General features: G+C 38.5%; 1 protein-coding gene across 1 annotated transcript in view; it reads right to left on the minus strand.

Moving 5' to 3' along the window:
- The window catches only part of GUCY1A2 (guanylate cyclase 1 soluble subunit alpha 2), a 147631-nt gene that overhangs the window by 117156 nt on the left and 9971 nt on the right, over nucleotides 1-20504 (minus strand). Inside the window, exons 2-4 of the mRNA XM_056492279.1 lie at nucleotides 16061-16122; nucleotides 15453-15574; nucleotides 3212-3930 (exon numbers count right to left, since the gene is read on the minus strand). Coding sequence (XP_056348254.1) covers nucleotides 3212-3930; nucleotides 15453-15574; nucleotides 16061-16122 — 903 coding nt within the window. The remainder of the gene's footprint in view (nucleotides 1-3211; nucleotides 3931-15452; nucleotides 15575-16060; nucleotides 16123-20504) is intronic.

The raw sequence follows: 20504 nt of genomic DNA on the forward strand, positions 1-20504 counted from the left end.
ACACTGCGACTTTTTTTATGTTGGGACAACATCCAAAATTTGGAAAATCTGACTGGATGCTAGTGAAAGTCTCTGGTTAAACACACACACAATAAAAAAAAAATAAATAAATTAAGAGTGAAATGTGAAAAGCAACAGAATGTTTGTATAAGAAGTAGAGCAACAGGGCCCTTTAACATCTGGGTAATACCATATCATAAGGAAAAACCTGATAACAAGCATTTAGCTGCATAGGAAACAGGACACATGGTGTTGGAAATCATGCTTAAAGCTAGGTATCCATATTCTTCAGGTGGGGAGTTTTTAGTTAGTTTTTTTTGTTGTTGTTGTTTTTTTTTTGTTGTTTTTTTTTTGGTTTAGAACAATGGGATCCTGTAAATGCTCTGAGCTCCAAGGAACAGCTGGTGACATACCAAATTAACAAAACTTTGTTGAGATATTAATGCATGATGCTGTGCTTCTGCAAGGGTGCACAGACAGCTCTTCAGGAAGTGCTACCTACCACCCAGACCTCACAGGCCTTATATCAGAAATTTGGGAGAGTGCTATTTATTCCAATGATTCAAATACCAGTAAATTGAAACACACAGATGAGCCTTAAAATAAGCTGGACAAGTACTAAACACCCTGAAAGCCAGGACAGGTGGGTTTTTATGTTTTTTTTTTACTTTGCTTCTAGGTGTTTAGTTAGGGAAAGAGCATGATTTGTGACTTATTTCCATCTGAACACAGAGCTGGTGTCAGGACTAAATGAAAACTGTTTCCTTATTCTGTCTTTCTCACTGCCTGTCTGAAAAAAATACGATTTATGCATTGAAATTAAAATAAACATATTTTGAAGAGAGGCTGGAATGTCCTCTGTTCATTGCAAAGCCTTCAAATTTTTTTTTTAATGCAATAAGACATCTGAACAGCTTCAACACTGCAGCAGAGTTGTCTGAGTCACATGCTTACAGCTGCCATTTAAGGTAACCAAGCCTGAAAAGTGTCAGCTACTGCAGAGTCAGATTTTTTTTTTTTTTTAAAGCTAAATAGCAGTAAGTGGGATGCAATTCCACTATGAACTGAATAGAGGTGTGTGGCAGAGAAATAGGGAAAAGTCTAAGTCAGTAACTGGCAACTTTTAAGCAGCTTACAGACACAGATCTACCTGCCTAATATCCAACTTCCAAACAAGTGCTGGCAAATTGAAAAGAATTCCAAAATTAGCTAAATGAGTGACATAGCTACGGGAAAACAAGACAGCGTGCAGTTCCCAAGGCTCAGTCCACTTTTTTATCCAAAAAGGATTTGAGCATGACATAAAGTGTATTGCTATGTCCCTCTTCTCAAAATCTATGCAAGCAAGTCAACCACACCCTATTAATCTGTGCAACTCCTTTATTTAAAATTTTTAAAAAGGGAATATCTAACAAAATGCATCATATGCTGAGCTTTTTTTAACTATTCACAAGCAAAAAATTTTGAAAGTCTTACCAAATGAGACAGAAGAAAATACCTCTTCAGATAAATTGATGTTCTCAAATTAATGCCCGTGCCTGCAGCACAACCAGTGCCTGCACCTCACCATCACCCTTTTGTCTCTTATTCACTCCTTATTCTTCAAGGTACCATTTTTCCTCCTAACTGCTGGCATGAAAAGGATTTCCTTTGCTGCCATCCCCTTCCACCTGCTTCTCTGGCGTTAGTACTGCCTAATCTAGAATCCTGCCTCCAGCCAGCCCCACTTCTGCCACTTCTAAGAGCAAGCCACAAGCATATGAAACCTGTCCAGCTAAGAGAATATTCTGTGTGTTTAGCTTAAACAGGGAAAAAGGCTTTGAAAGCCTCCTTCTCCCACCTAACCCTTCCTCTTCAGAGTGATTTACAGCAGGTTCATGAAGAGCAGAAGACAGGCAAAGAGCTGTGCCTGTCCTGGGAGAGGGGAAGGTTTCTGAGAGGGATAGGTGCATTCTGCAGGAAGTATCATAAAACCAGACTCTCTCAAAGGAGAAACAAGTGTGTCATGAGGCAGCTCAGAGCCAACACCTCCACCCCTTCCACACCTCATTTCCTTCTAGCAATTAAAGGCTAGGGTGACACTAAGGACAGATTCTGATAAATAAACTCCCTTTTGGTTTTAAGAAGGTTGAATTACATCAACTAATATAAAATGAAAAGAACTAGTTTGTTTCTCTTGGGGGAACATGTTGTTTCCAGAGGAGGATGCACCAGACGCTTTTTGGTGCCAAAGCATAGTGCCAAAGAGAAGCTGGAAAATACTGTTGCTGTAATAAACAACTATATTTTGAATCATCATAGAATCATAGAATCATAGAATGGTTTGGCTTGGAAGGGACCTTAAAGTTCCTCTTAGGGCAGCAGTATTTCCAAGGCACCCACAGAGACAGACTTTCAAGACTTTAAGCAAGTTTTAATGCCAGCATTAAGTACTTTAGTGCATAAAACCTAGAACCCTACTTCACACCAAAAAGCCTTCCTGTAATTCAAGGACAGGCACTGAGACAAATTCCATCCAACCACTGGAGAGCTCAACACTAAAGGCATTTCTCAGCTTACTCAGCTGAATGCACCAAACTCAACATAGGGCTCACTGGTTAAGGCAGCTCTCTCCTGAAACACTGAGGAAAGAGGCAGTGTAGAGGACAAGTTCCAATTTGAATGACTGAAACACAATAAAACTGGTGTTAAGTGATACTCAGTACCACTTACAACTCTGGTTTGCTTTAGTGCAGGGTGAGAGATACGAAGAAACCTAGAGGAAAGCAGCATTCCAAAAGAGGGAAATAAGATACAGTAAGGTGGCAATGAGAAACCTGCAGTGAGAATCTTTCAGAATAAATACTTAAAGCTAGTCTTTAGTAAATGGCTTTGAAACTATTCTTATCATAATATAGCTGGAGTGAAATTTAGGATTAGATACAGCTATTTTGTAAATTTCCTCACCCTTTTATTCAAGCTGTACTATTCAACCCCATGGGGCAGAATTTTCTGAATGGAAATGTCATGATTTGCAACAACTTCACAGGCAAATCTTACACATAATCCAGGAAAATATTCACTTGCCTTGGGAACACCACTTAGTCCCTGTTTGCAAGGCATCAATGAGCTTTCCAGAGTACACAGGACTTGAGCTGCTTTTCTTCTGAGCAAAAAATCCTCTCCCACAGCACACATATAAGCACATCTGCTTCCAAATTAACATTCTTACCTTATCTTTACTTTCAGAGTCAGAATCCTCAAGTTTGGTCCGAATGACAAAGGGTGTAGATAACCTCAGGAGAACTCGTTCAAATGTGGCACTGATTTTAGGAGAGACTATGTCAAAGCAGTCTTGGAATTTCAGGGTTTTATGAGTGTCACATCTGAGCTGCTTCCTAAGACCTTCTCCAAGCTGGAGAAGCAGCATGTTTGGATCAAACATCAGGTGAAAGGGGAAAGCTCTGCAGAAGGTGCTGATACTAATCCTCAGGTCTAAGGGGGACTGGGAAGTTCCTGGTGGAAGTGCTTTTGTGGTATTTGCATTTTCATGTTCTTTGATAAGGAAAGTCAAACAACTGCAGTTACCTGGGTTTGTCCCCTCTGAACACAACTTATCATTTGTGACCTGCTCTACTTCTACTTCCAAGCGGTAAATCTTCTTTGCTGCTGCTTTTATCATTCCTGTCATTGCAAATCCCACAATCTGATGTGGGTGAAAATAATGAAGCATGAGATTGCCTTCAGGGAGTTCTTTGCATAGGAAAGAAGGAGATTCCAGGGTGGCCTGTCTTCCAAATGAAGTTCTAATATGCTCCAGCAAAGCATCAAAGCCATTGAAGAAGTCTTGAAGGGTCCCACCTACAGCTCGAAGAACTCTTTCATTCTCGTCAAAGCAGATATTGAAGAATTCCTCCCCAAATTTTTCTTGCATTTCCTCAAACTTCAGACCTATAGGACAATGAGACACTGATATCAACAACATAGCATTGTTACTGTGTCACATTTTCCCTTTTTCCTCTATTTGCCCAGTATTTTTTCCAAAACAGTGAGGGAAGCTTTTTTCACTAGATACCTATCCGTAGGTTTCTGTAGTGGCTGGGAATAACCCTAGAAGCCATTTTTTAAAGTCCTCACTCTTTCAGCTTGCTGTCCCTGCCAGTTATTAGTGGGGCTGTTCCCTTTTCCCCACTGGCAGCCAGCCTCCATTACAGTTTCCCAGACCTCTGCATGTCACATCCAGGCCACTGTGTGAATGCACCCAGGCATGGCTGCATCCCTTCCACTGCTGACCTGGTTACCAATGAGGCTCACACTCTTCCAGCCCCTCTGTTCCCTCCCTCCATAAAGCATCCAGCTCTCCCCAGCTGCCTAAAGAATAAGATACTGGGATTCAAAGTCAGTTGTTTGGCTTTCCATCCACAATGTAAAGCCCTGCAGTCAGATTACACTTTTAAAAGGGGGATTGTGAATTTTGAAGGGTTTTTTAGCCAAAATATTTTTCTCATTATAGGCATTGGGCACTGCCACAAGCTACAAAAAATAATAACTTCTTTTATGTTGTCTGCAAAGGAGAACAAAGCCTTTTCATTTAAAGCTCCTACCTACACTAACCCATCTCTAAAAAAACCCTGCCTCTTAAGAGCAGTCTACACAGCTGGTAGATAGGACAGCTCTGTGATATCTCACAATGTCACTTCAAGTTTCTATCACATAAATTCAAAAGGTTTTGATTTACAGAGGTGATAAGGCTGGCATTGTTGAAGGGATGAAAAAATACCAGTAATGGAAATTCTATATTAAATCCTGTTTCAGTTTGTTACTTACAGTTTTAAGGATAACTTACAAAAATATTTTTGAGATGGTTACTAAGCATTTTCCTCTGTCTTATTTCAATGAGGATACACTCTATAATGTTTCAACTCTACTATCGTATAATCCCCATAGCACAGTAGTTATAAAATTAATCAGATGTTTGTATTGTTTTAAGATGTAACAGAATAAAAAGAAGTATATATCAGCTCTATGGGAATTACAAATATCCAGAGTTCAAAAGAAATTAATATAGGAATAAACAACATTGAAATCATATAGAATTATATGTCAGTCAACTAGTCAAACACCTTAAAATTTATCTTGAATTTGAACAGAAATGCAGGTCAGTTATTTCTTTCCTGAGGGCACAACAGGCCCTTTATTTTAATGTGTATTCAGCATGCTTTATAACATTGGTAATATCCCAACAGATCACTGAACCTCTCATTGTTTAGACAACTACTAGGCTTTCAATTTGGGAAGAACAGAGTGGTTAGTGACTTTTATACCTGAGGTATAACAGGGGACAAAGTTATGTTGTTTGCAGACAATAACCTTTAATAATTTCAAGGCAGTATCTGAACTGCCTATGTACACAGGCATAGTTAATCAATAGTCACAAGGGATTTCAGTGTTCCCCAGCTTTAAAGTCTGCAATGGCATATGATTAATAGCAAATTAAAATGCATAAAACTACATATATAAATATGACAACGTAAGAACATGACAAAGCATATTTTATAAAAAAAGTAATAGCAATAACTTGGGAAAGTTCATTCAAATGGCATTACTCATAAAGAAATTTGGTCACTAAACTAGGTTATTACAAAAATATTCCCAGGATCTTTTATGACCACAGATGGTCAGCTCTGCAGCTAAGCCAAAAGAAAGTACCTCTGGTACACAATGCCCCCTAATATCCTGACTCAGAAGACTGTGTGCCAATTCCTGACTCATTACCATCACATCCCATAACATGCTATTGCAATGTCTTACCAAAAAATACCCACTATAACCCAAAAAGAATTAAATGTCATAACTGGATATAACATAATGTCATAACTGGATATAAATAGCAAATAGCTAAGGAATCATCATATTCATATGTATACACAGATATTCATACTTTTAAATCTCATTGTTCTGTATAGTGAAGTGTGAGCAACTTTTTAAGTCTGTGTGTAAAAGAGAGCAGTCTAGCAGGGGCACCCAAGGCTGTAACATTGCAGAGGGGAAGAGGACAGCAACAGAAACCCTTGGGTTATTCATACAAATAGCCAAATGCATCCCACAAGGCCACCCAAAGACAGCACAGGTGAACTGCCCTTCAAGTATATTATACAAATACAGTGGAACTGCTGCCCTGGCACCACTGACTGCAAATGAGGTTTGCAGAACTGATCACTCCTGGACTCTGCTGCCTGAGGTTTTGCTGGTTGTCATAGATTCACCCTGGAGAACTGGCCATTCAGGCTGGTTGCAACATACTGACCCCAAGCACCATGAATTATACCATGATATTCAGGTACATGACCTGGCTTGAGGATGCACCATTACTTTTAAAAAATCTTATCTTTGAATGGAGTTACACCCAGTACTAGCAGAAAATCAGATCAGCTCTAATAGAAAATGACCAAACTCAACTAAAGTGCTGGTCTGTGTTAGTCATGAATTTTTTCTGCAAGGACACTATGATATACTAAGAAAATTAAACTAAGTCAAGCAACCTTCAAATCTAAAAATCACAATGTTCCTATCAAGGAAGTTTCTTCCTTAGCCTTACCAACAAAACATTATTTGTTTTTAAATTTTAATTGAAACAAAAGGAAAATACAATAACAATAATAGTAAATAGTAATAATGATGATGAAAGAAAAAAAAAATAAAAACCTACAAAGTAAGACAAGTGATGCCCAATGCAACTGTTCACCACCAATGCCAGTCCCTGTCCTCGTCCAGGCCACTCCCCCAGTTTACATATTGGGCATGACATTCTAATGGGGGGGAATGTCCCTTTGCCCAGTTTGGGTCTCAGCTGTGCTCCCTCCCAGCTTTCTTGTGCCCCTCCTCATTGGCAGAGCATGAGACACAAAAAAGTCCTTGGCTTAGGATAAACTCTACTTAGCAACAACCAAAACATCAGTAAGTTATCAACATTATTCTCATACTGAATCCAAAACACAGCAATGTACCAGCTACTGAGGAGAAATTCCCTCTATCCCAGATAAATCCAGGACGATACCAGACTGGGAGACAGTTTTATTACAAGTAGAAAAATCTTCATGCTAAAAAAAAAAGAATTCCAGAATATGCCTGTATAGTGCATATTTTATTACATTTGGAGACTACCACAGGCTAGTTGTTATCTTTAAATATTATATTCGGTATGATTTCCAATTTCAACATATATGGTAGTTCCTGGATTTTTCTTTCATGCTGAGAAAAGACAAACAAAATCAAAATAATCTTCTTATAACCTTCAGATTATAAGAAGGTTCAGATTATGCATCTACATAAAAACTCCAATCTTTTCAAACTCATCTCACATTCAATTGCTGAAATTGTCCAGTTCTTTTTCTGTTGGATTTTGCAATGGAATAATTTAAATTGAATATGGCATTGAAAATCTGAATCAACTTCTGTTCATTAAAACTGACAATTTGCTATTCCATTCTGCAGAGCCAGCATTTCCATTCTTCCTTTTTCACTGTGCACCTCTAAGCAAAATCTTCATACAGCTTCCCAAGTATTTGTTTGAGGGCCCAGCACTTCCAAATGTAGAGGTCACTGCACTCCCTTATCACCTCTTGTGTGACCCCAACACAGCTTCCTAATGAGCACTGGCTTGCAATTAATAGAGGAAAAGGTCTTCCTTGGTTTCACCAAGACACTCCACTAAATGGTAGCAATGCAAAATAAATCAAAAATCATTCCATCACTCTCTGCTGCTCCCCAACTGAAGTAACTCATTATTTTGAGCTTCTGTTCTTTACAAACCTTCTACTAGTACAGCAAATTAAGTTCTGTTCATTAGTCTCAATTTGTTTTCCTCCTGGAGAGGGATCTACTGTGTTCCTACTACTTAATCTATGTCAGGAGGACAAATCACATCTTGACTTTAATGGTTTTCTCTTAGTAGTTTCTTTTTACAATGTCCCTTTTATTCTAGTCCATATGGGAGAGAAATTAAATAAGCACATTGGAAATTGAGGCAAAGCAACCACAGAAGGAAAATATTGCTATAGACCTCCACTAAAAAGCACTTTTGGATCTGTGAAATATTATTATTCTTTGAAAATGTGTCTCAAAGACCTTAAGAGCAGGGATCCTATATTTGCTAGCCAGATCCAAAATTACCAAATCTTTAAGCACAGGTTCAAAGTACAAATTAAGTATTTCACTGAACTGGAGCAGAAATAGATGACTTCATCCTGTAATAACATGCTAGCAAAAGGTCTTCACTTTCTTTTCAGCAGTTAATGTAAACTGAAAACACACTGCAAAATGTCAAGGGATTAACACAATATTTTTAAGTATTTTGTACATTATGAAGTGGATAAATTAGGTAAGAATCTGTTCCCTCAAAGAAAATTGCAAATCATAGGCCCTTGAGAAACAATCAGAAGATTAAAAAAGCTGATGTGATAAAAAAATGTGATGTGATGTGATATGATAAAAAAAAATCAATGTAATCCATTAACTGGCACAGCATGCAGAAGCAGTTACAAGCCATCCATTTTTTCCTAAAACTAAATAATGAAGACAATGGCTGCAGAGTGGCCAGCATCTGACTCATTTGGCATTGAAAATACCTTTTTTTTCTGAGATACCATTCAGAATCTGTAAATATCAAACCTTAAGGGGCTGGAACAATTAAATATGCAATTCCAGGCCTCATACTGTGAACAGCAGCAGAATTTCCCACCTTCAGTTATAGCAAGTATCTGTTAAATGTTTTTGGATTATCAAATTTTTGGCATCAGTAACATCTTTTCCTTAAACAGACCTGTGGACAAAAAGACAGGTGGCAGTTTAGAATTCCAAAGAATGATTTCAGACAGTAGGGAAAGCAAAGTTCCATCTCTGAATAAAAAAGGTTTTCTTGTGTACAGACTAATGCTGAAGGTACATTAGATGAATCATTTGGCTTGTGAGTATCTAATTACTGTATAAATTACTTTGATTTTACTTCATTATGACTGTGAATTTATATCATCCTGGGAATCCATACAGCATTTTTCTATTACTTTTTGGTGTTTTTTATATAAATACAGTAACATCATTTCATGCCTTTACATATGGTTGTGACACAACTGAAACATCTATACAAAACTTCTCTTCCAGTGGCATGCAGGCCCTGCATATCTTTCAAGATTTCACAGAATATAAATGAGAACTACCATTCAAAAGAATTCCTGACACTTGTTCACCCATTATATTTCTTTTACCCACTTTTAATGAGGTGGTTTCTTTCCTTGTCCTCTGACCAGTGATAGAAATATCATTGTAATTACTGCCTCTTGGTGAAGAGCTGATCACCAGTTCTCAACATAAATATAAAAGATTCTGCTCAAAACTGTTGGCACGGGAAGCTCACATGAGATATTAAGAGCAGGCAGCAGAAAGGTTTTTGCCCCCATGTAGTGCTCTCAGTAGCAGCCAATTCTGCAAGAAAAGCCAAGCTCTGTGAAGCAAGACTATCATGATTTTATGGCCCCCACCACAACCTGGGAAGCTCACTTCTTATATCTGTGCAGGGCTCATTAAATGAAAACTGCAATCATTAGATTGGTAGTTCCTAAAAATTAGGCTGATCAGGTTTGTTTCATGCTAACTCTATAGATAAAACAGTAGTAAGGATTTTTTTAATTTCTTTTTTCTTCATTAAAATAAATATATACATCTTTGAATTAACATAGGGAGCAGAACTGTACTTCCTGGAACAAATAAAATTGCAATGAAATCTAAAAACTATTCCCATGAAATGAAAAATCATCTCTCATAACTCCTCACATATATAAAGTGCTCAACTCATCTGACTAAATATATAAATCTAACGCTCCTGGAGTCTTCATAAGGCATCCAAGACATCTACGAAAGAACCAACAGATAGTTACTGCATCTGCCAAGATGAGGGACCTAAGGGAGACCTACACACTTCTGAAGGTTTGACAGAGGCCACAGGATACCTCACAGCACCTCAGATAATGACAAACACCTACATTTAGTCAATGACTCATGGCCAGAATATGTTCTTTATAAATAGACTTCTACACGTTGCTATTGTACATCATCATTTCAAACCGCTCATTATCTGCTGGTAGTTCATCTGCTTTCTAACAATAAATAGCTCTGATTTGAGAAGAGTGGGATGTCTAAGGCCATTTGGTACAAACATTTGGCCTTTTCTAATTGAGATGTACTCATCTCAGTTTTGAAATCACATGAATTATGTGCTTTTTGTTTAGATTACTTTTGTGTTGCCAGTGCACTGTAACATCTGCTAAATAACAGGAGCTCTGTGTGTATAGCTTAGACCCCCAAGGATAAAGTATTATTAGAATCCATTAGTATTGCCAATCCTCTGGGTCTTGTAACATTTCCTTTTACGCCATTGGTAAACCAACAACTTTAATTATAAATCAGGCCGTGTATCCTAAATTAGTTGCATCTAAAGACTATCTGCAGTTCTTAGTGCAAAGAGAAGTGATATTTATATACTTTCAGTATCTAAGCATTTACAGTTCTCACACACCTTCCAAGCAATCAGTGTACCAAACCTTTGTCCATCTTTTCCAAACGCTAAACCTGGTCTAATCTCATGGTAGGCTAAGATCTGTCCTGGCACATTCTTTTCAATTATTTCCTCTTCAAATATAGTATTTCTCAGCAGTTATTTAATAGTTGCCAGAATGATCCCAAATTTATTCCTCTTCAACAACAGAATACCAAGGAAGCATAAAATATTCTGAGTTGGAAGGGACTTAAAAGAATCATCAAAATCTAACTCCTGGCCCTGCACAGGACAGTCCCAAGAATCACATCATGTACCTGAGAACATTGCCCAGGCACTTCTTGAACTCTGTCAGGTTTGGTGCTGTGATCACTTCCCAACTGCTCTGCAGTGGAGTAATAAAAATTGAACAGCCTTCACCTCAGTGAAGCTCTCAGTCCCCTCTGGGTGAAGAACCTTTTCCTAACATCCAGCCTAAACCTGCCCTGACATAGCTTCATGCCATTGCCTCACATAAGAGCTAAGATTCTCTTCATTTCATAAAGGAAACAAAGATCTTTAACTTTGACAAATGTACAGAGAACAAATGACTTTTATAGAATTACGCCCTTTGTACTAAATGAAGGATCAGCCCTGCAAGATATATTTAGGCAAGAAGTGATTTGCCCTATATAGAGCAGCCTGCAGCACATGTTCTCTTTGGTAGTGACAAGCAAATGTCACCCAGAGCAAGAACTCTCTAAAACCTTACACTAACAATGGATTCCACCTCCTCCTCGGTGTCTTGGGGAGGCTGAATCCAGAAACATGATTTATCTCCCTGACAGGACAGGGCTCTGGGCCAGGATTCCACACAGCTTATCACCAGGGCATTAGGGAATCCCTAGGGAACTGCACTGTATCATCCTCCAAACAGAAGATGCCCAGATAGACAGACAGACAAGCAAATTCCTCACACCACTCTCTGAAGCAAAATCAAAAGAAAGAGCATGATTATCCCATAAGTTACAAATGCCTAATAGGAAAAATTCTTGCAATACACTTGAGTCCACATGCAGAGCTGACTTAGCCATTGATATGTGCTGTGCATTTTTTAACAAAAATTAGGCAATTGCAGTAAAATTTTAGGAGCCAAATTTTTATGAGACGAAAAACAATTCTGTTGTATAAATTATTTGCTTGAATCAAAAAACACTGAGGTTAAATTTTTCTTTACCTTAAGCAGTGGAAAGTCAGATAGGTAAAATCCCTTCTCCAGGCCTTTCTGCTGAAACCATGATCTGATACAAGTGCATTTGTAACTTGGGACTGTGTGACCAAGTGTTATTTATCCAGTGTATCTAACACAGTGCTGCAGTATATGCAATTTAGATATTGCAGTCTAAAATACACAAATGGGCTTTCAAAGACAACACTTCTTCCATGTTGTTAGAGACTGGGTAGGAACAGCTACTGCTGCTTTGCAGATTTTGCACAACAGCTCTTTTTATATGACTTTATGGATTTAGGTTACTTTTCATGAGTTTTACTATCAAAGTAAGGACAGATTACACAGTTCCTAAGCAAGAAGCAAAGAGGCTCCAAAGGAAATACCAATGCCATTAAAAAGACAGGTAACTGCCTTAGTGAAGCTCGTTTTCTTTTTTTTACCTGTGAAGGACTGAATAGTGAAAAATAGTTCAGATTCACATTAATTGTTTGCAGTATCTGGAAAGAGTGTTTGGAGGAGGTGAGGTGAAGGTTGTATAATTTTTATCTGACTTGTGCATTCGGGATGTGAGAAATAACCCATGGTGTATTGGAAGTACCGAGTGAGTTTCAGAAAGGAAAATCGGGCATTTCTCTACTGCTTTGTAAAGTTCAGTAGCACAGACCTTCTTTGAATATCTGCCAAAAAAATAAACAAGTGATAGGTCATGAAAGCTTTATGTTCCGGAATAAATTCCTTACAGGAACAGTTACAAAACAAGAAAAAAGTTTTCATCCATAATTTTCCTATTGCCAAAGTTTTAATCTGCAGCTACATGAAGGTTTTCTGCCTTATTCTGGCAGTAGTTGAGTAAAAATGTACATTCTAATCTTATTTGAAATCAAATTATTTTAAATCATGAGGACAAAAGCAGTCCCAAATGAGATTTTCTGTCATTGCTCAAAATGCTGAATGTACAAAGGGTATGAAAATGTCTTTACTTCAAGAAGGTTGAAATCTGAATAGCACTGACATATGGTTTAAAGGATTAAAAAAATCCTGTTATCTCCATTATACAGATAGGAAATTGAGGCACAGAAAGAATGAAAACTTGCCCAAGGTCAAATAAGAAATCTCTTCAGATACAACTTTTCTCTCTAACATACCTCAGTATAAGTTTATAGTCACCTAAGAAAGAAATGTGGTAATAATCCACACAACATACTTCATCATGGACATCTTTCTCTTATCATTATTTCTAAAATAATTTCAAACAAACACTGTCAATCTCCTCTGAACACAGTTTAGTGGTGGACTTGGCAGTGCTGCATTAACAATTGGACTTGATGTTATTAAAGATCTTTTTCATCCTAAAGGATTCTCTGTTTCTATACACTTATGAAGGACACTGTGAAAGTATGCATGCACCAATTAATGAAAGCAGAGTCCATCATGAAGCTGTCTGGACTATTTTTGAAAGGATCAAAAGTTAAATTAAATACTCCAGCCTCAGAAGCTGTCATTGCAAAGGCCAACTGTGTGATTGATCTGGCACCACACAGCATGTGAACACGATGGACATGGGCTCCTTTAATTACAGTGGTTTAAAGCAGGGAGACTTCTGTTGATGTCCAGACTTGTAGCTGAGCAACTCAGCAAGGAGACAAGGAGAATCAGGTCCTTGTGCTGCAGGAAGATGGTGACACACTTTAGTGCTGACTTGACAAGAGGGAAATTGCAGTATTCATACATGATAAATCACATGAATCGAGCTGAGTGAACAGCCTGCAGTCAGCACTTCCCTGTGAGCAGTGTAAGCACCAGGACCCCAGTGTGAGGCATCTGCTCACAGTCTTCCAAGCTCACCAATGATCTCAGCATTTGCACTCTTCTGCCAAATGACTATTTTAGAGGTGGTTAGAAGACTGGAAGAGGTGAATCATGCTGGCACTATCTAAGGTCAGAGAGCAGGAAGATGCTTCCAAGCATCTTTAAGGAAGCATCTTCTTCCAGCCCTAGACAGCAAGTGCCTCTTACTGCTCATGTAAATAAACTAAGAGCCAAATTTAGTTCAACAGCTCCTTTAGCCTTCATCACAGTCAGATTCATGCTTGCCTCCTGCCTCAGTAGTGCCAGTTGTTCTAGGTACACGCCCCAGTGGTTACATCTCTCTTTCACAGAGGCAGCTCTTACCAGTCCTTATTCAACAAGAAAAACAACTGCATATATGAGAATTAATTACACAGCCATCATTAATTATTTACCTGTTGTGACAGGAGCTACAACTAAAATAAAGAAGGTGGGTTTGCTGCTCATTCCCTTATGTTCTTATCCCAGATAAGGAGAAGTATTTGGTTTAAATTATCTCATTGTTTTGCTTATACTGAAGGAGGTTTTTTTGATAAGAACTCATTATTTAAAAGGCAAACTTGTCCAAGAAAAGGTCTCTGCAAACTTATTTTCAACAAAGCCCACTTTAATAATTCCCCAGGATAGTAATGCTTAGATGTTATCCCTATACTTTGGTCCCAAAAGTCCAATCTGCTCCTAATAAACATGCATTGTGAGGATCCCACTGAAGAAACAGGTTGCATATTACTCAGCCATACTGAGGTACTAGAACTAATATATTGCTTTAAAAACACAATGAAGGTGAAAAATTATTCAGAACTGTTTCTTATAACACATACTTTGTGTCACAGTGAAACAAATACTGAATGTCTAGTCTGGCTTTTTTATAATATTAATATGCACCTGATAGCATGACAAGTCTCTGCTTTGCATGAGTCTTGCCTTATCACTCATAGCATTTGTTTTAGAGAGCTAGCAAGAAAATATTTTAAAATTTAAAAAAAAAGATAACTAACACTAGACACATTTAGAATTTAATTTGCTCTAAATTTTCTTCATGACCACACATGCAAAATACAAAATGCCACCTCTTTCTAGCAGCAGTTAAAGGCACACAGAACATCCTTGACAGCATCTAGCATTTTACAGAATAAGGCACTGGACAGCAAAAAAAAAATAAAAAGGCATTTTGAATGTCAGTGAAACACAGTCATCTCTAAACTAGATCATATTTGCTGTTTCACAGAGCACACCAAGTCTGTTTAACAGTCTGCAGTAGAAAAGGCAGATACACAATGCATATCCTCTAAAAATATTTTAAGTCAGCAGGATACAATGGTAGAGATCAGAACGTGATCACCTCACCATATTCCCCTGACATGGAAAGTTAAAACTTATCTTCAATTATTGTACACAGTCAGATTTCAGTGTTGTGCTTCTTGCTGAAGACAGTCTAAGTTTCCAGAATGTTTCATGACTCAGTCACATCCTGCTGTTGTTTCTCAGGCCCCCTATTCACCAGGCCCACAGATGATAAAAGTGTCTGTTGTTCTGCAGAACCCCTATAAATATATACATATAGAGAGAATTCCAAGGCCTGCACAGAAGCAAGTCCACTTGCCAAAAGCCTTTGAAACTTCTCAAATCACTGGGTATTGCACAACACACATTCACTGCCTTCACTGACAATCAAGTCTGGATTGTCTTAAAGGCTCAAAATGTATGTAGAAAAGGAGACAAATGTAGTAACAGTGCACTGGTACCTTGCTGCCTACATCCTAAATTTCTGTGGTTAGAGCAAAAATTTCTGGTTTCATTGTTGGCATCTGTATGATCAGTAAACTTCCAACTAAGGGAAACAAATTCCCTTGAAAAAACACATACCAAGTACATTAGCCGTACACTGGAGAATTCCTGAGACATCCTCAGTTTCTTCATTGCCAGAGCAGTCTGTATAGGAGCATCTATTTGATATATTGTGAAAATTCTTCTCTGCATCTCTGTAACTGCAGGGAAAAAAAAAAAATTGTAACAACTCCTTATACAAATGCGAAGTCAATAAATGCCTTTCAGGAATGGTGGCAAAGGATAAAGACCTTCCAATGATGGGAAATTTCAGGATTCAGCTGGACAGAGTGCTGAGCCATGTTGTCTAGACCATGCTTCTGTCAAGAAAGATTGGACTAGATGAGCTTTGAGGTCCCTTTCCAACCTGATATTCCATGACTGAAAAAGATTCACTATTCTCTTTTTGTAAGAAACACTACAGTTCATAAAGCAGTCGTCATCTGATGGGATTGTACAGAAGCAGGACTGAACAGCAGTTTACCATTAACATCCAGATTATGTATTGCTATTCCAAAGCATCTCTAAGAAATTGAGAGAAAAAAATTAAAAATTAAATTTAAAAGCTTATCATGTAAGGCTGTGAATTGGAAAGCACAGAGCAAAACATTACCATGTACCTTTGGCTACCTCACATTAACACTTACCCAATAACTTGATGCTCAAAATGCTGCAGGGTCTTTTGAAGAGTCTGCCGAATGGTCTGAGGCTATGGGAGAATAATTTGAAAAACTGTGAGATTAGGGAATTGTAGCACAATTCAATTAACAGATCTTTCAGCACATTATTTTCCTCCAGTTTTACTCCTCTTTATCTTCCACCTGCCATATGCCCATCGCAACAACAGATATGAAATATTATTATTCATTCCTTGTATCTTACTTCACCATTTAAACAGGAAGGATTTTACAATGTGACATAATTAATACTGCTTATAAGGCTAGTTGCACATAACAAAGGAGCCACTTCACTCTCAGAAACAGCTCTCAAAAACTGTCACCCACCAACTATCGCACTAATTTAAAATAATTAATTTGAAATAGTCTGCAAGAAAATGCCATTATTTTGTGATTAAAATATCACCAGGAAAAGGCATTGAGTTTTTAAACTCTATATGCTCCCTAGAGCATTTTCCAATAAGGAATACTATAAAGATGCAATTTATTTTTGCTTATTTTCCTGACAAACTATAACTCTTCAGTCATCTCTCAGATTACCAGGAATGTCAAGTTCATCAAAAGAAAATCATTACATGCTTCAAGCATTTCTATGCTATTTCACTTTAATAGGTGTTCACCAAACTACATATGTGCATAATTGTCTTTATTTGCATTATTACCACTACTGCAGTGTTCACCAAAATACTTATGTATATAAATGTTTATTTTCTTACTATTACTGCTGCTGAGGCTATTATTATTTCAAATTAATTCATGAGAGACCTTTGGGCAAATAAAGGACATGTGATATCCATGTAATTTTATCTTTTGAATTTTCCAAGTCACTTATGGCAAAATGCTGTTCTCCAAAATTACTAGTTTGCATCAAATCTGAGGTTCTTCACCTGTCTATTTTGACCTGGTGCCAGAAGTCAGACAGAGATACAAAAATGAGATTTACAAGCTTTTCTCTGTGTCAAAAGCACACATGGACATTTTGATCAGACTCACAACAACACACACTGAAATTTTAGAGATGTTTGGTCTTTTCATGCCTTTTGAAATAGACATCTCATTGGTTTAGAAAGCAGTAGTTAAAATGCCCCTTAATTAGAGGAATTTCATTCTAAAACCACAATCACCTTTGAAAGTCTCAAATTTTGCTTCGACCTACAGACTCAGCAGTTCAAGAGTTGAGCTTTCCACCCTGCTCAAACTCTTGCTCATGAGTTTGCAGAGTCATCTGCCCTGATGACAGCAGGAAGAAAAAACTGTATTCCAGGCTACACTACGTTTGTATGACTGCAAAAAAAACATTTTCTAATACCCAAGTATAAGAAAGTGCCTGCACTTTTGAATTAAAAAAAAAATAAAAATTAATTAAATTAGATGCTAAAAAACTAACATTTAAATGCATGCACTCAACAAGAGCATAAGAGGGCTTATAGGAAAGTTGGGGACAAACTTTTTAGCCAGGCCTGTTGCAGCTGGACAAAGGCAATGGTTTAAAACTAGAAGAGGACAGAATTAGACTAGAAATAAAAAAGAATATTTTTATAGCAATGATGGTGAAACACTGGAACAGGCTGTCCAGAGAAGTGGTAGGTGACCCATTCCTGGAAACATTCCAGGTCAAGTTGGATGGGGCTCTGGGCAACCTGATGTAACTCAAGATGCCCCTGCTCATTCTAAGGGAGGCTGGACTACCTTTAAAGATCCCTTCCAACCCAAACTACTCTATGATCATATGAACAAAAATTAAGGTCAACACTGAAAGCTCAAACCTTGAAAGAGGTTTTCCTTGTTAACTCTGTATCAGATAATCACTTTACTCTCTGCAGGAGCTAAGTAACCTGTGCCAAAAGGCTTCAAAAGTTGCATGTTTTCTTGTAAAACACAATGGAAGCACCATGTGAGTGAAGCAATCAGATATTTTAAAAAATCCCCTTCTCAGTGGTACAGCAGGTGTTGAAGTCCTTAGGGACTAATGGGCTAATGGGCTACAAATATATTTCATGGCATGTTCTTACAGAGATTCAGAAGATTTCCTGTGCTCAGCAGGCAGAAAAATCCACTCTTTGCATATAGAAAAAAATGTATGTCCTCACACCAGCAACAAAGCAAAGCAGAATAGCTTTAAGCAAAGAAGTGAGAGCTGCCACTTCCCATCTCCATACAGCCCTTCCCTCAGCCTCACTCCCTACACACAGAACATCAGTGCTCCACTGGCAGCTCCTCTGACATGAAATAGGGAATAACAGAAATGTTTGATTGCTAAATTCATTCTCCATTCTGGTTGTCCCAAAGTGCTTTTACAGCAAGCACATGGAATGCAGCAATGCTTTGGTAACACAGCAGAGAGGAAGAAAAGCAGCTTTTTGTCTTCTCAAGGAGTTTTTCAGCATAGAACACCTGAGAAATCATCCACAGATTGTCTCTTTCTCATGCCTGGCACACGTACTGCACTCCTTAACCAGGGAAAAATCATTTTGATACCTCAGGATTTGACAATACAAGCAATCTCCTAGAGTCCTGAACTTATTTCACTGGTAAACATCCCTTCTCCTGCAGTGCTGAATGGAAAAAATAAAATCCCATGTTAACTTTCTGTCCTGAAAGCTAAATCAGTTGCCTAGCTGTTGTCAGGCAATTCTAAACAGCCTCACGAACTCACACCCCTTTTCACTGGCACCTCCTGTCAAACCTTAGAAATTAAGTACAGGCAAAAATAGGGTTTACTATTAAAACACAGGTCATAAACAGAGCTCAATACAATGTGCTCAGATCCAGAATGAAAACTGATCCAAGGGGTCACGAAGTCTTTCTTCACCTCTAACAAGAATTATTCTGGCATGTTGCTGTGCATCGTTGAAGAGTCACTGTGCTCACCTTCTCAGTTTGCTGTATTTCATCGCTGGTGAATGTGTCATTTTGCTACAAATGTAATTCTGTAACCAGGGCCATGTCTAAACAAAAGAGTGAGAAGAGATGACACCTGTTTACAGCTGCCTACAAGGGCACTTTGATGTATTACTTCTTCCAGTACTGATAATGCATTGCCCATGAGACAGAGAATGAGCAGGAAAACATTTCCACCTCTCTTCTGTATCCAATAACAAGACTGGATGGAGGCAAAATAGCTTAACCTTCTCCTAGCAGCATGGCACACACAACCTCTCCCAGAAGCAGAGTTCTACCACTCAAGGAGGTAAAAGACAGCCTTTAACCATACACCCCCTCCACTGTAATGCCATTTAGATGCTCAGTGCCACTTACTTACTGAAGAGATTTTACAGATTCATGTCTACTTAAAATTCAATGATTTACCATAAATCTAAGCCAGTGACTATTACCTAAATAATTAGATGTCAACATTTCCTTTTAATTATGATGATTGCCTAATATTTGTATGCATCACAAGAGGAATAGTCATGTCAGTTCGTGTGCCTAAGGACAAATCAAAGTAAAACAAATGATTGTTATTCCTAACTGTAAATTAATCCAAGGACTGCCATACCAGATCACATCCAAGCTCCATATGGAATGATGATATATAAGGTGTAAGGGAACACTGGAGATACTCAGACTGATCTCTTGCATGGCAGACAACAGAGGACTTCCCTAAAATAACTCTGAATTCAGACATCAGCCACGGTTAACCCTAATGTGTCAGAATTTGTAAAAAATACTGAATCAATGAGTCATATAGGCTTGAAAGAACCTCTGGGGGGGTCTCTAGACCAACATCCTACTCAAAGTAGTTAGTTAAAACTGGTTGCTCAGATCATTCTTCAGACAAGAGTTGAGTGTCTCCAAGGATGACAATTCCACAAGCTCTCTGGAAAACCTGTGCCAGCATCTAAACACCCTCATGACATCTCATTTCTATCCATAATTCTGATTTTAGTAATTCATAATTCCATAATTTCAGCTTTTTTGCCTCTCATGCTTCTTGCACTCTGCACCCCCATGGATGCCATGGATGCCTGGTTCCATCTTCCCTCCACACCCTGCTCAGTTTAGCTGTAGACTGCATTCTTCTGCTCACCCTCTTCTTCAGAGAACGGACCCCCTTCCCCAATAAGCACCATTTAAAGCCCCCAGCTGGGCACCCCCACCCTTCCCCCTGCACCCAGAGCTGTGCAGTCACTCCTGGCACACCCAGGGCTCCCCTGGCTCCATCACTGGTGCCCACATGGACGAGCAGCAGTGGTCACAGCCCAGGAGACAAGCAAGCTTTGGCAGCCTGTTTGCAATGCTGATGTGTGAGCTCTTGGCAAGCAGCACAGCTGCTGTGACAGCACAGCAGGCTGGACAAGAGCACTTCTGTCCCCTCAGGAGAGAGCTTCCTATACCTACAACCCTCCTCTTCTGGAAGCTCCTAAGGGTTGAGGCTCTGCTGGATCTGCTGCCCCATCCAAAGGGAGGGAGC

The sequence above is a fragment of the Oenanthe melanoleuca genome, chromosome 1, assembly GCF_029582105.1.
Source record: "Oenanthe melanoleuca isolate GR-GAL-2019-014 chromosome 1, OMel1.0, whole genome shotgun sequence".
NCBI lineage: Eukaryota > Metazoa > Chordata > Aves > Passeriformes > Muscicapidae > Oenanthe > Oenanthe melanoleuca.